This window comes from Geospiza fortis, unplaced genomic scaffold (genome assembly GCF_000277835.1).
Source record: "Geospiza fortis unplaced genomic scaffold, GeoFor_1.0 scaffold27, whole genome shotgun sequence".
NCBI classification, from domain to species: Eukaryota; Metazoa; Chordata; class Aves; order Passeriformes; family Thraupidae; genus Geospiza; species Geospiza fortis.
The window spans coordinates 4,492,436-4,508,192 of record NW_005054329.1 but is presented as its reverse complement, the minus strand read 5'-3'; the positions used below and the strand labels follow the sequence as shown (position 1 = coordinate 4,508,192).

The window sequence follows — 15,757 nt, the reverse complement described above, 5'->3', positions numbered from 1 at the left end:
ATGTGATCTTGAGTGTTATTACGGTGTTAATGTTCTGCATCTGAGCTTAGTGTTGCCTCTAACGATCCTGTTGCAGTGTAAGCAGCGTATGGGGTTGCTCATGTAGGAGGTGTTTGCAGCATTCCCCATCCCAGCATGCAAGGACCTGCTCGTCCCAGAACTTCTCTGGAGCAGGGCTTCATGCTGCTGCTGGCCCCACAGCGTCAGGCAGGCAGTGTGATTCAGAGGGTGCTTTTCAGCCCCACAAAGTGGGAGATGAAGGCTCTGTTTCTTGCTCTGCCTCTTAGCAGAGCTGCAGAGTTCTGCGGTGTCGTTTTCCTATCTGGAAAATAGAAGTGATGGCGCTTACACACCTTGTCAGTTATGCGCTGCAAATATCTATGTAAATGAAAGCATCTGTGAAATGTTTTCACTTCCTGTCTGGCTCGGAGTAGTCCAGATGTCCCGGGCATAGTCCGAGTTGCTCAGCTCTCCGGAAAACCTAAAGAAGCTTCTTTCTTCAGAGTACTGAATCACAACACATGTAAGGTGCTTTCTTACCGCTTTGTACCTGTGTCCCTTTCCCATCACGTTTCTCTTAACGTCCTTGGCACTCATTTGTGGTGCAAATGGCTCCCATGAATAGGCTTCCTGTTAGGAGAATTGCTGTGCAGTGCTGCATTGCCTTAGTGCTGTTCAGACTGGGAACCTGGAGGAAGACTTCCTTGGAAGCTTCAGCCTCTGCAGTGTTTATGAACTGCAGGCGTGTCCAGACTTCTTGTCATCTTATTAATGGCTTGAACCAGCTGCATCAGTCTTTATGGCTGTGGGAATTGGGAGAAATCTGATAGAGAAAGAGCTGTTCAGCTCTTACCAGGGCAGCTCTGTGCCTTGCAGCATGTACCTGCCAGGGGAGCTCCCAGCAGAGCCTTGGGGAGGAGCAAGGCCGGAGGGATCTGCTCAGCAGGGGTGGAAAGGAACCTCTCCCTTGCTTGTGCAGTGAGGGATTAACATTTGCTGCCTGCTGATCAATAGCGTTGGGTTTTCTCTCTTCATAAAGAAAACCTTCTCTGTATAACCTGAGTGGGAGCTCAGGCCCTGAAGTCAGCAGACAACCTGAGAGAGTGGAGAGCTGTTGCCAAAGTCCAGATTTTGTTGTGAGGCTCATCAGGCACAGGGTAAACATCCACATCCCCATTCCACTGTGATCCTTCCTGAGACTGCAGAGAAGACCGAGCAGCTTACTCAACAGATGATGGCATTTGTGGAAAGAGCTGTTTCTGTTCCTGAAAAAAGGACTGTTAACCCAGAGGACTGCCAGCTTTGCTCTGATTTCATCTCTTGGAGCTGTGACATCTCTGCTTTTCTCTCTGCTTGGTGGCAATAAAATTTATGTTCACTGCTGAGAGATGGACTAAGTTGCTGAGCTTGGGACCTGGTGAAGGAATTGTGAAATGCTTGACAGAGAAGCATTCTCCAGTGGCCAGTGGTAGCTTTGGATGGGTAGTGCTCTGCAAGATAAGCTACTTGCAGCACAGGTATTTCACCTACGCTGCTCTTGCTATGTCTCACCTGGTTATATGGGTATCATGGCTGTGATGACTTTTAAAGGTCTGTGTAGGCAGAAGTATCAGGACTAAGGGACTTCCACAACCTTTACATGCAGTGGTGTTTATTTTTAGTGAGGGAAGAGTCTTTGCTTCCACCTGTCAGACCTAAGGTGTTGTGCAGTGCCTGAGAGCAGTTTGTGCTTGTGTGGGTGTGTCCTGCCCTTGTGGACTCCTCCGGAGCAGTAGGCAGGACTGGGTGCACTTTCTGTGCCAATGGACAGCCTTTTCCACTGGAAGGAGTGTTCTGGACATGGCAGGTGCTGCTGCAGTGTATTTCCTTCTTGTTTGACATTTTCTCTGGGGTTTGGGTGGCTGAAGCAGGCACCTGAGTTCTGGGACTTCTTGCTATCTACAGTCTTAGTTGAGCAAGGTGTTCCTCTGACTTAGGACTGATAGTGCCAGTCCTGTTACCCATCAGGAGATCCCCACCAGCTACTCACAGTCTGTGATTGTTGCTCAGATACCTAAATGCCCAATTTACCTTACAGTTCTGCTGAATGTTGCCAGGAGCTTTCTGAACAAGTTTTGCCAACAGAGCATTATGCCAGGTATTTCTTTTGTATTTGGATTTAAATTGCTTGCTCGTGATCAGCCTCCCTGTTTTGGTGTTGAGGGAACAAGATGTTGTCTGTGTGTTCCTTCTGGACACAGATCTCAGCAGGGCAGAGTGGAAGGCAGAATCTATGTTGGAGGCTGGAGGTTGTGTGTTTCAGCTCTGCCCCTTGGTTGTAGGGGAGCCAGAGTGAAAGTACAACTCTGAAGGGTACAGGTTTGCACTTGAATGTGAGCCTTGTTGGGCAGGCAGCTCGTGCAGATCACAGGGTTGCTTCCCTCTCCTCTTGTACCAGAGAGCTTGGGATCTTGGATCTGTTGATGCCACAGGTGATCCTTGTTGAACTGAGCTGTTTGTCCTCCCTGGGTTTTGACTCTGAAATCTGCAACAGCAAAGAAATAACTTTTTACTTTTACTTCAATTTGTGCTGAGCCTTGCCTCCTTTAACATCTTCTGGGCCTGGATGAGAGGGTAAGGAGTGTAATGTTGGTAGCTGGTGCCTCCAGGTTGTTCCCACATGAGACACCTTCCTGCTTCTCTGCAGGTTATGAAAGCCCTGCAGCACTTCCTCTTGGGTTGGAGATAGGGTTATACCTTCCTGAGGAGCTGGCACCAGTGGGTCAGTTCCTTCTCTACAGCATGGTGGGGCAGATGGATGAAACTGCTTGTTTCTTTGGTGGGTTGTTGTAAACAGACACTCCTTTCAAGGGAAGAATTATCTGCACACCTTGGGTTTTCTGTTGCTTGAAAAAGTGGGGGAGTTTCATGAGCACAGGATGTCATAAGTACTTTCTGTGGGCTGTGGACCAGCCTTCTGACTGGTTTTTTTTTGCTCTGTGCCATAGTCTTGCATACTCAGGATGAACTATTTCTTTGTCTGCATCCTCAATTACTGGAGGTCAGGGCTCCTTTCCAGGGTGTGGTATTGTCTGTCCAGCCTGCACAGAAAGGACCACAGAACTCATTAATGTTTTTGTGTAAATACAATTGAGCTATTCTCCAGACTCCAGTTTTCTTTATCTGTTTTACAGTAAGTTACAATTCCAGCCTCTCTGGCTGCCTTTGCCTTGCCTGCCTTTCCAGCACTAGAAAAGCTGTTTAGCAGGGAGGTGAAGCTTTTGTATTTTAAGGCCAAACCTGGCATTGCAAAGACCTGTTTTCTCTAGAATGTGCAGTGAGTCACTGACAGTAGTTGTGATTCCCAACCTGTTCGTACATTCAGAAGAGGGGGGAGCAGGTGAGCTTGGTGAAGGCAGAACTGAGAAAATTAGGTCAGGTCATCAGACAGGACATGCCCTTTCTGTCTCCCTTCCCTTTTGTCAGGTTTTACCACTGTCTGTAGAGCTCCACAATGTGGAGTTAGGATAGATCTACTGTCCAGAAGACTCTGCCTCTCCTCTTTGTAGTCCTGCTCCACGTTTCAAATCCTGGGAGGCTTGGCTTTGAGGTCTGAGGATGGGGCTGGACAGCAGGCAAGTGCTCTGGCAGACAGCTTCCAGCAATATTGCTTGGCTAAGAGCATAACCTCTGCAACAAATATGGCAGATACTATCCTGGTCTCCCACTCCTGGAGCCAAGGTTTGTGAGAGGTGGAGAGAAGCTGGAATTGTGCAGGATTAAAAGAACTGGTATCACCAAATTTGCCTATTGACCTAAGCAAGGAGGGTCCCTCTTGTGAATCAGGAGCTCAGTGATGGAGGTTTGTTATCTCTTCTCTGCACTGCAGACACCTGACTTGCTTCTCCCTGTCTGGCAGGATTTGGTGCGGTTTTCTGGCACTATGTTTGGTGTTACATCCAGATCTTGGCAGGGCCTTTTTCAGGTGTACCAGCAAATCTTGGCATCTCCCTCTGGAAGTGATGCAGTAGAATGAGAGCAAGAGGTTTTTTTGTGCCTCTTGCTACAGCCTCTGCCTGCTGCACAGCTCTTCTGCATTGATCCCATTGACTTTGTACTTGGATGCTGATATTCTCCTGTTGCTCCCTGCCTTACTAAGCAATCTCTGCTGGGAACTGAGTACTCATCTGATCCCTTTCTTGCTAGGCTCTTGGTCCCTGCATGGCCCAAACAAGCTTTAGCAGGATATAAGTGCATCTGACAGCAAGTTCTGGGCAGGTGATGACAGTGTCTCACCAAAGCCCTCCCAAGGGCAGCCAGTGGTGTCCTTCATCACTGAGGCAGGTGCTGAGTGTTTCACAAATAGGTGGTTCTTGGTGGGACATGTTCCAGAGGTAGTGGTATCTTTGTGTTGACAGATAAATGTTCAGCTATGGAAGTACAAGTAAAATTGACCTCTGTGTGTATTTAAAGAGGAGTGAGCATCATTAATTTCCTGTAAAACTATACTGTGTTTTTTAAAAGGTTTCACATTGCTGGTAACATTAGGAACCACAATGTATTCCAGTTTAACCTAACTCCAGACACTTTTCTCTTCTGAAAGTACTGTTTAGCTTTTCCAACCTGTGAATTTCTGAACAATTTGTATAAAATTACATCAGAAATTTTCCTGCTTGTGAAGAAAAACCTTCTCCCTGTTAATCTCCATTCTGTTGCTTTTTGTGTTGTTGACTGCTGCTGTGAAGTGAGCAAGGAGTGAAGATCTGCGGTAGTCAGGACTGTGCTCAGTGTAGAGCTCAGTGGTGTGTGAGTAGCTGAAATGATTCCTTCTAGTATGTGTGTTACCTTTCATAAATCTGTTTGCCCTGCTCAGCTAAGGCTGGCTGACTTCCAGATACTCAAGCTCCATTGAAGTCTTGTGAATAAAACACCAGCAGCCCAGCCTCCTGCATACATAGATTTGCAAAGAGCTTTGCAGACAATCCTGTTTGTCAGGAGTCCCTGTGTTTGGCTGTGTTTTCAGCTCAGGGGTTTCCAGTTCTTACCAGTGCCAGTAACTCAAGGTTTTCACCTTTTTTTGCAGGACAGGCTGTAGCTCCAACACTTGCATGCTTGTAAGTCTAATGTCTTAAAGATGTTAAAATGTCACTGTTGCTTTCTGGATTAGAATTTACCCCTTTAAAAGGCAGTTAGGGTCAATACCCAAAAATTGGATCCAGGGTAGTATGATGTGGACGTGACTATGCCTGGGCACTGGAGCTCTCTGCCTAAGTGCTTCAGTGCAGTTGTTTGTATCCTGGGATCTCTAATGGAACTGGTCATACTGCAGTATTTTATGATTGCTCAGACACTCAGTGTTTTGCTGTCTGGTGCTGTCCCTGGATATAGTAGGAAAATGAGAAGAGCTACCCTCCGTGCTGAAACTGATAGCAAGCCTTCCCCCACAGACCTCTATAAACCCAGAGAGAAACCTTGCAGAAATGCTGGTGATTGATTTTTTACGATTTCTCTGTAACAGGGGATATTGCTTTCTTCAGGGTCAGCTGTTGGGCACGAGAACCCTGAGCACAGGTCAGAGGCTCTGCCAAGGCTGTCAGTTTTCACTTGTCAGTATCAGCATGTGCCTTCTAGTTCCAGCTCAACTAATAATGAGCATGCAGGCTGGCAGTTCAGTTCTAAATGAGCCACGATTTTTATCAGAAATGGCTTTGCTCTTCAAGACTAGAAGGTCTTTATGATCCCTACCTGGATTCCCTGCTTAACTGTGTGATGGGAAGATAATGCAGTGTTGTGCCAGCCTTGGAAGGCTCTGTGGCCTCTTTGAAGTGCTGTGGGTGAGCTGGGTGCTGAGTGATCTCCCTGGCTGATAACACCCTTGGAGTAGCTGGGATCTGCAGGAGGGACAGGCAGCAAGGTCCTGCCAGTCCAACAGCTCTGACCCAGCTCAGTGCTGCTGCAGCCTCTTTGCACGGTGACTATGGAAATTACTTCACCTCTCCATGGTCTCCTTTTCCTCTTTGGAGCACACATATAACACGTGAACAAAGCTGTGTTTCACGTCTTCAGAGCATTGAAGGAGTTGAAAGTAATTTTCATTTATCCAGACAGCAGTTTTGTCTGTCCCAGGAAGTTTGACAAGGGGCTTTATCCTGACATGTCCCCAGCTCCTCTGTTGTGCAGTGGTTGTTTATTCTTCCTGAATCCTTTTAATGATAGAAGATGTAATCAAGAGGCAGCTGAGATCTGGTTATATAACTGTTGTCAGGGTTTCTCTTTGGCAGCATTGCCCTGTGTGCTGTTTGCACACTGACTTTCAGGAACTCATGGCTTTTCTGTTAACCAGATAACTCCTGAATCTGATCTGGGTAGGTGGTTTGTTGTTGTTGGTTTATTTTTAAACACCTTCTAATTTTGTCTGGTTTGAGCTTTCTAAACTTCAGAGTAGATTTTACTGCTTTTATTGTGAGGTTGGTACAGGCTTGACATGGTGTGGATAGGCCCTGAGCCAGGCTCCCTCTGCAAGGCTCAATATACCTGTAAAAGCAGGTGGTTGTGCTCTTGCCAGCACAGCACCCTCTGCTCTTTGTTCTGCTCTGGGGCTCCCCACAGCTCTGCCCCTTCAAAAAGCTCATTGTTCTCAGTCCAACTTGTGCTTTCCTGCCAAGTGTATGCTAATCAGTGTGTTTTCTCCCTCTCTTTTATGTCTGTCCTACTAATAAAATACAGTGCAAATGGGTAAGTGAGGGAGGAGCTGTTGTTTTCTTTGGCACATAGCGGCCATCTGAGCAAAGATGAACCAGACTGGAGCCAAAGATCTGTTTGCTACTCTGCAGGAAGAGGTGCCTCAAGACTGCCAGCTAGCCCTGTTACCCCCACAAAGCCTTCATGCTGCAGCCCCGTGTGGTGGTCCAGCAGAAATGCTGTGAGGGGCTTCTTGGGGTGTTTTTGCTGAGCATCCTGTGGATGCTGTTGTTGAGTGACAGAAAACACTTTTATTTCTCTGTCCTTGACCAGCTAGCACAGTCCATGGCTTCTTGCTCCTGACAGATGTGGTTTAAATCCTGCAGTGCAGGAGCAAATGCTGTGTAGTGCCAGGCCTATTGGTCAGACCCCTGCCCCAGCAGCAGCCTGTAGATGGGTTTTACTGGGCCAGTTGCAGTTGGCACTGCATTCCCAGTCTGGCTCTGTCCAGCATGTTCACAGTCCGTGCTTTAATTTGTACATAATGTGTGATGGACTAATCCTCTTACCTGCAAATCGTATTTGATAAGGCATTGCTGATGGGAGCTGTAGCCTTTGGTCAGTTACAGTTTCTTTCAGAAAGAGTGATTGCTGTGTCTGTTGGAAAAGGCTTTCAGCTGGCTGAGTTTCAGAAAGTGTGAGGTGTGGGAAGATCAGAGATATGGGTATGTGTGTATATATATACACACACACATGTATATAGTGTTTTGTTACTCCCAACACAGAGTTGAAACCCTAGAATGGTTTCATTTTACCCTAACAGATGGTGAAATGAAACTGCCAGCAGTTTTGGGCTTGAAGTAGAGGCTTTACAACAAAAAAATCTGGAAATCTAAATTATGTGAGAAAAGGTTAGATGAAGCTCCTAGATTTGAGAAAATTTAGAGCAGAATGATGCTTTAAAAAAATGTAAGATAGGTCTACTGAAAGTAAGCAAAGTGTCTTTTCTGACATCAACTCTTGATGTACAGTGTGAGCACTACATGTTTCAACTTTATCCCAGGCTCCAAGAGCCAAAAAGTCAAAGTAAGGAGACTGCCTGCATGATGGGTGTTACTCACTGCATGTTGTGCCAGCAAAGATCAGATTGAAAAATTAACAAACCACATCCATTATGGAAAGTACATTTCAAGCTAAAAATTATGTTCAAGATGCCAGCAACAGAGGAATATAATTTTTTTGGTAATGTGTTTGGAGAATTCATAGTAGAACAGCTGAACTCAGAGGCTCAAGAATCTGAATCTGGTACAGTTGAGCAGATTTTTTCTGCCTCCGTAACTCTCTTTCATGGCCAGCTGATGAGAAAAGAGAATTTGGAGAAATAGTTCTGTTGTCTTCCAGTGATACTGTCAGATTAATTGCTGGTATAACTGAGGCCATTGTGGAACCATAATCTAAACATTACAAACCCAATGCTTCAGGGGAAATGCAATGATAAATTCCAGTGTGGTGTAAGATACAAAGATACAGTGCTTTTCTGGCATTTATGTTGAGGAATCCTTGTGTTTAGCTGTTTATTGTCAGCCTTACTCATTTAAAGCAAGGACTTGTTGACCTCCCCCCCCCCCCCCCCCCCCTTTTTTTCTCATACTTGAAGAATCTCACTTCTTTCAGCACTAGAGTGGCAGAAAAAAGATGCCATGAGAAGTGTATTCCTGCAGTTCTTTACATTGTTTGTGAATCTTAAAGCGCAAAAGCTTCTTGTGACTAAAGAGGAGGGAGTTAAAACTTGCATCTTGGTGTGTGTGCTCACTTGTGTGTTCAGTTCTTGCTGTTGTGTGTGTTCTGTGTTTTGCTTGTGCATCCCTGAACAATCCATTTGATGGGGTTTTCTTGTTCTCTTCCATTCAAAGGCAGATCGGGAGCGGCGCAGAGAAATTTCCTTACTAGATGACATTTCATCGCGATGTCCGATCGTTTGGGGCAAATAACCAAGGGAAAGGATGGGAAAAGCAAGTACTCGACTCTCAGCCTGTTTGATAAGTATAAAGGAAAGTCAATAGAAGCTATCAGAACTACAGGTAAGAAACATCTCCAGAAAGCTCCTTTTGATGTCTTCCAACTGTATTGTTGCAGAGCTTGTTCAGGTTGTTGACCCTGTGTGACGCAGCTGGGTTGCACTGCTGGTGCAGCTGTCAAAGCCTGTGTTTCCTTAAGATCTAGAGGAAAATCTCCATGGCACTTTCATTGTGCAGACATAGAGGAATTACATGGGACAGATGGGGGCTCTTGCCCCTTTCATCTAGCGTCCTGCAGAGTGGGCAGGTAGCAAACTTGAGTGGAGGCCTTACCAGGGCCTTAGGCTGTGCCAGGGCAGGGCACCTGAGCTGACTGAAGTGCCTTAAGACCTTGTGTGAAGTGAGAGTCAAGGACTGAGGGCCACTGGGAAACAGCCCGAGTTGGTTTTGTAGTGGAAATACGACCAAAAGTAGATAATGTGTTCAAAAAAATGACGTTGCCTGGTCTGGCTCTGGATTTGGTGTCAGAATAGAAAACAAAAAATAAAATACTTCCTTAATAAATGTGGTCTGGTGTATAGAGGTGGAAAATGGAGACCTCAGAATTCCTGGGTTAGGTGACCTGTTTGTCTGCTAAAAGGTGGACTTGGGGGGCCATTACCCAAAGCTATAAAAAGGTGGTGCTGCTTCTCCTTGGTGAAATGAGAGAGCTACCTGTGTAAATCCTCCTGAAAGGCTCTGTGAGCACTTTGTTGGGGAGAATGATTTTTCTCCCTCCCACTGCAGGAGCTGTTTGCCAGCTGCTACAACAGACGGCTGCATCTGTGGTCCTGTGGGAAACAACCTGTGTGTTGACATAGCAGCAGCACTTCTGCTGGGGCTGTGCCCAGCCACAGCTTCCTAATTAAGGTTACTTATCTAGCAGGATACAGCCCTCTGACCTGCTGCTGTTCCTTTCTCACCAGTTATTCCTAGACATGGCTTACAGAGTCTTGGGAAAGTTGCTGCTGCCCGGCGCATGCCACCTCCTGCAAATTTGCCTAGCTTGAAGTCTGAGAACAAAGGAAACGACCCCAACATCATTATAGTACCCAAGGACGGTACAGGATGGGCAAACAAGCAGGATCAGCCAGACCAAAAGAGGTGGGTAGAGTGAATCTTTGAGTTTTGTCAGGCAGGCAGCAGTGGTTTGAGCACTGCTGTGCTTGGTGTCAGACCTTACAGGGATCAGTTCTCTGTTGTCTGTGCCAATGTAGAGTTGTTTTCCTGCCTTCCTCCCCTCTGGTCTCACCTCTGCTGTCTGTGCTCAGTTCCAGTGCAACGGCTGCACAGCTGCAGGAGTCGCTGCCGCAGCAGGGTTTGCAGAAATCTGTCTCCAATTTACAGAAACCGACACAGTCAATCAGTCAGGAGGTAGGTGCCAGCAGTCTGACTGCCACCCTGCTTCCCCTGTCCCCAGGCAGCTTGAGGACTTTAATTGCCTGTGTTGCCTTGCTCTTAAGAAAAAGCTCCTGTACAATCAGTTATTGTGGAAGTGACTCTCTTGAGTCCAAGCTGCTGTGCACCAGCAGCGTTGTGCTGCAGTTACAGAAGTAAAATACACAGAACTGTATTTCTCAAATGTGTGCAGTAAATCTAGTTGCAGTCTAGGAAAAAATGGCTGGAATGTGGGATGGCTGGTTAGCACTTCTAAACTATTCTGCTTTGGTTGTAATTCAAACATTGCTTGGTGACAACAGATCCAGCTCTTGCTCCCAGCCTGATGAGACTTGATGGGAAGAGATCCGGTCATGTGGGAGAAGTAGCCAATGTTAGGACCTGAAAAAGCTGCTGGCAACTAAGAAGGTGTCCCAGAGAGTGCAAGGACCTGACCCCTTATGTGTTGTAGATTCACACTTCTGGTTTAAAAAAAATTCCCACCCCATGAGCTTCAGGGAAATCAGGGCAGAAGTTACGTTTTGAAGAGGAGAAGAGTGGTTAATGCGTGAGAATGTAGGGTAGCCTTCAAGCTGAGGTGTAGCATGGAACAAATCTGGAAGATTAAGGAGACCATTTTTGAGAATGCAGCAGAACAAAAGGAAAGCTTGATGAGAGTACAAATTGAAGTAATAGTTGGTGAAAATGGGCAGAGGAGACATTAGGGCAGAGCAGAGGATTTTTACTGTAGCATTGTAGTATACTGGAGTGAGGAACAGCTGACTGTAGTCCCAGCTTGAAGCTGTGGAGACCTGTGGTATCTGGGGGATCTGGAGGCCTGAACCATAGCAGGTGCCAGCTAGGAAATGAGAAACAGTCATGGATCTTAACTGATCCATGTTGGGGTTTCTTTTTGCTTTGTTTCGTTTTCAGAGTACAAATTCAGTGCCAGGTGGACCAAAGTCATGGGCACAGCTGAATGGAAAGCCAGCAGGACAAGAAGGTGGTGAGTATGATAAACAGAGCTGGTATGTGCCTGCTTTTCCCAGACAGGCATGAGCTGGGATGGGCTCCTTTTCTTCCTGCCCTCCCTGTCAGCCTGGTGCAGAGTGGGAGTGAGGCCTTGAGTCCTGTTTCCAGTCTGTGTGCTCTGTTGGCTGGAATGATGCAGCTGAATCAGTTCAGGGCTGCCAGTGCAAGACATGGCTTGAACAGAATATGTCTCATGGCCACATGGAACCGCAGAGCAAGTCATGCTCTTGGGGATGCAGCAGGGGGTTCTGGGAGGGGAAGGTTCTGAAGGAGAAAGGAAACATTTGCCCCCATCATGAGCATCTTCTGTCAGCCCAGAGCAGTGTGTAACAAAGGTGCAGTAATCAACTTGAAATAGGGGAGGGAGTGGTTTAGAAGAGAAGAAAGGGACATTGGAGAGGGGAAGTGTAGGTATCTCCATGAGCAGTAGCAAGGGGATCATCACCTAACTGGGTAGTCAGAAGTGAGACTGGAATGTTCTTGTACAGGATCTGTGATCCAAGGGAATTGCAGTGGCAGTGGGTGGAAGTGGCTGTGGAGCTGCTGCAGGGTGCACTCGCCTACACATTGGCTGAGGCCTTGCTATTAAGTGTCCCTCAGTAACTGTGCTGCTAATGGCTTCTGCTTGACTGAGAATCCTGAAGCAGTGTTAACATGAATTGGGAGTTTAGCTGTGTTCAGATGCATCCATTTCCACACAGGAGGTGGTTTCCAGCTGCACTGAGTAGTGCCATTAAAACCATAGTGAGAATAACAGCTCAGTTCCACTGTTACAATGTGAACAGACCTGAAACCATTCACTTGTCAAGTGAAATTGCAGAGATATTTGAAAGAACAGACAGCTGCTGATTGCACAAACAGAGGGGACAAATTTATCCTAAATTAAATGAGGCCCTTAATGAGAGGGTGTTTCTCAAAGGCTAAATGTTAAAGCAGAAACTTGTACTTGCCTGAGGCTGGTGGCCAGTGCAAAGACTGTCTTGTTTATTAATTGGTACTTTTTTGACTCTTTATGTGTAGACCTTCTGTACAGTCATTTTGAAATCTGATCATCTAACAATGTTCTTAAAGGATTTTTTGAAAACTCATTCTAGGTCACACTTAACAATATAGAGTTCTCAACCCAAGAAAACAGTTGCCTATGTGGCTAAGAGCAGCTTAATTAGAAGGTAATTGAATCACAGAAGCATCAGAAATCTGTCTGAAAGGATTTCTTAGGCCATCCCATGCTTGCACCTCTTCTCTAGTGGCACTGAACAATTGCTTTTCCTTCTTAGCTAATTCAGGTATTACAGACAAAGAGGAGAATCTCTTGCTTTTTCCTCTTTTTAAGTCTTAGAGCTGTAAAATCTCTTTTGGAGGGTGTATCCTGAAGAAAAGTGGCCTAATAAATTAATTATGGACTTCTCCATGCCTGTGTCTTTGTATAAAGGACATTTGGAGAAATAAAATGGGCACCAAACTTTTTTTCAGTGTGGTGCTGCTTAGTGTTAGAGTACAAATTGTTAATGGCTGCATGTAAATAGTCCTTAAATGGTGCAGCCTCACCTGGGGGTAGATGTCTCCCCTGGAAGACACATACCTGTGCCATTCTAGTTCAGTAAAAATCAGAACTCTTCAGCAACTCTTAGCTACTTTGCAGTAAATTAGGCAATGTCCTTCTCAAGTATTTTCATCTGTCTAAAATTCAGAGTGTTTCATGCAGCTGTTGCAGAGTCTTTCCTGGAAATTTCACATGGGAGGTCTTGTGCAGTGTGCAAGTTCCAGAAAACTGGAAAAAAAAGAAAATTACTTAAGCCAGTCTGTCTTGATTCTTCAGGGCAATGAAGGAGAAAGATAGAGGAGACTCTTGTCAAGTCTTCAGTACTCATGGCTGATACTTCTAATAGAATTCTGAAATGCCCTTTTTAAGAGAGCTTCAGCCAAGTAACACTAAGAAACAGTTCTCAAAAAAGCAATTCTTTTAATGTGTAATAGTACAATAATGCTTGTAATTTCCTTTTATTCAGTGTTATCTTGCCAACAGATTTAGGAGAATTGCTGTGTTTCATGTTCCAGTCACTGGCAGATCTTTAGAATTGACAGAACTCTTGTTCTGGAGTGACAGATGACTCAGCAAGACAATTTGCCAGTGACTAGAAATGAACCTGGCCTGATCTGGCCAGTGATCTGCATCTTGAAAATGCTGCAGCAGGGAGGAGAGCACAGAACATCTGTCCTTACCTGTGATGTTTCACTGATACATCGACAGAAATTTCAACAATAGACTTCCCTGACAGAGTGAGGTCTGAGCAAAAAGAGTCTGAATAGCGATGTCAGATACTTGGTAGCAGGGTATCATTTATGAGTGATCTTGCAGAATTTATATCTCTGCCTCTGTCTGAATTCTGTACTTCCCAAAAATAATTGGAAGCTGAGAAAGTTCACTGACTTTGTTGAATGTGAGAATTTAAATGAAGATCCTGAGTGTGGGAGTGCTGGGTGAGGACACGTGTTGTCGTGTTGGTGACAGTGTCTGAGAGTGTTGGGGATGTGAAGTGAGGTGCTGGTACTGTAGTAATTTGGGTTTAAATGTGCCAGAGGCCCAGATTCCCAGGAAACACATTTCCAGGCTGATCTCATCAGAGAGTTGAAGCAGTGGAAAGATCTTCTCTGAGTGCCACACTTATTTGTCTGACAGGTTCAAGGGCCTCAAGCCGACTGTTATCCTTCTCTCCCGAGGAATTTCCGACGCTGAAAGCAGCTGGCGAGCAGGACAAGGTTGGCAAAGAAAAGGGCGCCTTAGATCCGTCGTATGGGCCAGGACCAAGCCTCCGCCCCCAGAGTGAGTGAAGGAGTGTGTCTGTCTGCCTTATCCCAGTCCAGTAACCCCACTGACCCTGTTTTGTACCAAGAACCTCGTCCTTACATTTTTTTTTAATCTTTTTATAAGCTTACACATGTCAGGCTGCTTGGCAGGTGATCACAGATTGGCACATGATGCTGATATTCTGTGGTCCAGACAACCAAGTATGGACTGTCATCTACTATACTGTTAAATAAAAATTGCTGTGTGATGTTGCAAAGCAGGCCCCTTCCCGGGCTGGAGGAGCCACAGTAAAATCAGTGTGTGGTGTAATGTGGCTTCTCTTTCACAGTTTTTGCATCTAATTGGCCTTAATTCTGCAGGGTAAGGACTGTGGAGATGGGGAACACTCTGGTAGGAGTTCAGGTTTATTGGCAAATAAGGACACCACTGGTGCAGCAATTACTTAGTAACAGCTGATGCTGCTCCTCTCTTAAGAAAATAAACACAGTTGGAAATTCTTCTTGATCCTTGATATTTTTCTACAACCTTGGGGTAATTATGTCTTGACCAGAGTACTTGAGCTTTCGAGACTTTCTGGCAGAGTGGCTGCCTACATTTACAAATATTAACATAATAATTACCTCCTTTCCAGATGTCACCAGTTGGAGGGAGGGCGGTGGGAGGAACGTCACCTCTGCCACATCTCTGACCGCCTCCCCTGCTGAGCTGGGCAGCAAGGCCCCCAGCTCTGGAGACGGGGCCCCCTCCTCAGCGAGCGCCAGCGATGCCAAGGAGCCGTCTCTCCGCCCAGCTCAGCCCCTCCGCAAAGGGGCCTCGCAGTTCATGGGAAATGTCTACCAGCCACCCACCTACCATGACATGCTGCCTGCTTTTGTGAGTGAGCCTTCCTCCTCACCTTTGTGATGCCCTTTGTTCTTAAGATAAGGGGGGAGTTGAAGGCAGCTGGGATGTGTTTTCTGGACTCTCAGTTGGCTGCCAGGGCTTGCTCAGGGATCCTTCTCTTGACATGTTTTTAGTTTGTGTAGCACAGCCTTGCTCAGCCCAAAGAGAAGTTGTCCAGTTGTCCTTTTTCCTCTGGAGCTGGAGAGGGAGCCATTAGCATGTGGCCTGTTGGGCAGCCAGATGTGAAATGTTTCTTTCCCTTTTGTGTGGGTGCAGCTACCTAATTGTAACCTAATCTGGGTAAACCTTCCTGTGGCAAGGATTAAAACCAGGCTGTTCTGCTTTTCCTCATTCCAGATGTGTCCACAACAGCCATCTGAGACCCCTGCACCACTGGAGCGAGGGTCTTTCCCTGTTCCTCAGCTTCGGCTTGAGCCCCGGGTACCTTTCAGACAATTCCAGATGAATGACCAGGATGGGTAAGGCTGCCATCACTTTCCCACTTGACAGGCAGGTTGAGGGTGTGACATGAACCTTAAACTAGGCAAGAATTTGGGTCAAGGATGCAGTTGCATGTGTGAAGCTGCAGGCACCAAAGGGGTGCCCTGTTTTTTTACTCAAAGCAGCAGTGCTTTTCTCCAGCTACAACAGCAAGACTATGAGCATTGTGTGTCTGAAGAGCAGGCAGACATGGCAATTGGGCTGTGATCCTAGACTAGAGGGGTTGCAGCTCTGATCTAGTAAGTTCTAGGTACCAGGTAGACAAGGGGAAGAAACCTCTGGACAGGGAGAGAAACTTGCATGCATTGTATATAAGTTCCTATAAGTGTATATAAGTATACAAGTGCATAGTAGAAAAGGACTGATTTGGCGTTACAAACTCAGCTCTGCATTCTTTAATTTTCTTTTTACTGCTTCTGACCAGTTTGTTGTTTCCCTA

At 46.1% G+C, this 15,757-nt stretch overlaps 1 protein-coding gene across 1 annotated transcript in view; it reads left to right on the top strand.

The window, feature by feature from the left end:
- Positions 1–8,574: 8,574 nt before the first annotated feature.
- Positions 8,575–15,757, top strand: part of PRRC2B (proline rich coiled-coil 2B) — a 30,464-nt gene continuing 23,281 nt past the window's right edge. Inside the window, exons 1-8 of the mRNA XM_031057257.1 lie at positions 8,575–8,741; positions 9,644–9,821; positions 9,989–10,091; positions 11,028–11,100; positions 13,807–13,950; positions 14,567–14,808; positions 15,175–15,296; position 15,757. The exon at position 15,757 is cut by the window's right edge and continues 139 nt beyond it. Coding sequence (XP_030913117.1) covers positions 8,627–8,741; positions 9,644–9,821; positions 9,989–10,091; positions 11,028–11,100; positions 13,807–13,950; positions 14,567–14,808; positions 15,175–15,296; position 15,757 — 978 coding nt within the window. The 5' untranslated portion in view covers positions 8,575–8,626. The remainder of the gene's footprint in view (positions 8,742–9,643; positions 9,822–9,988; positions 10,092–11,027; positions 11,101–13,806; positions 13,951–14,566; positions 14,809–15,174; positions 15,297–15,756) is intronic.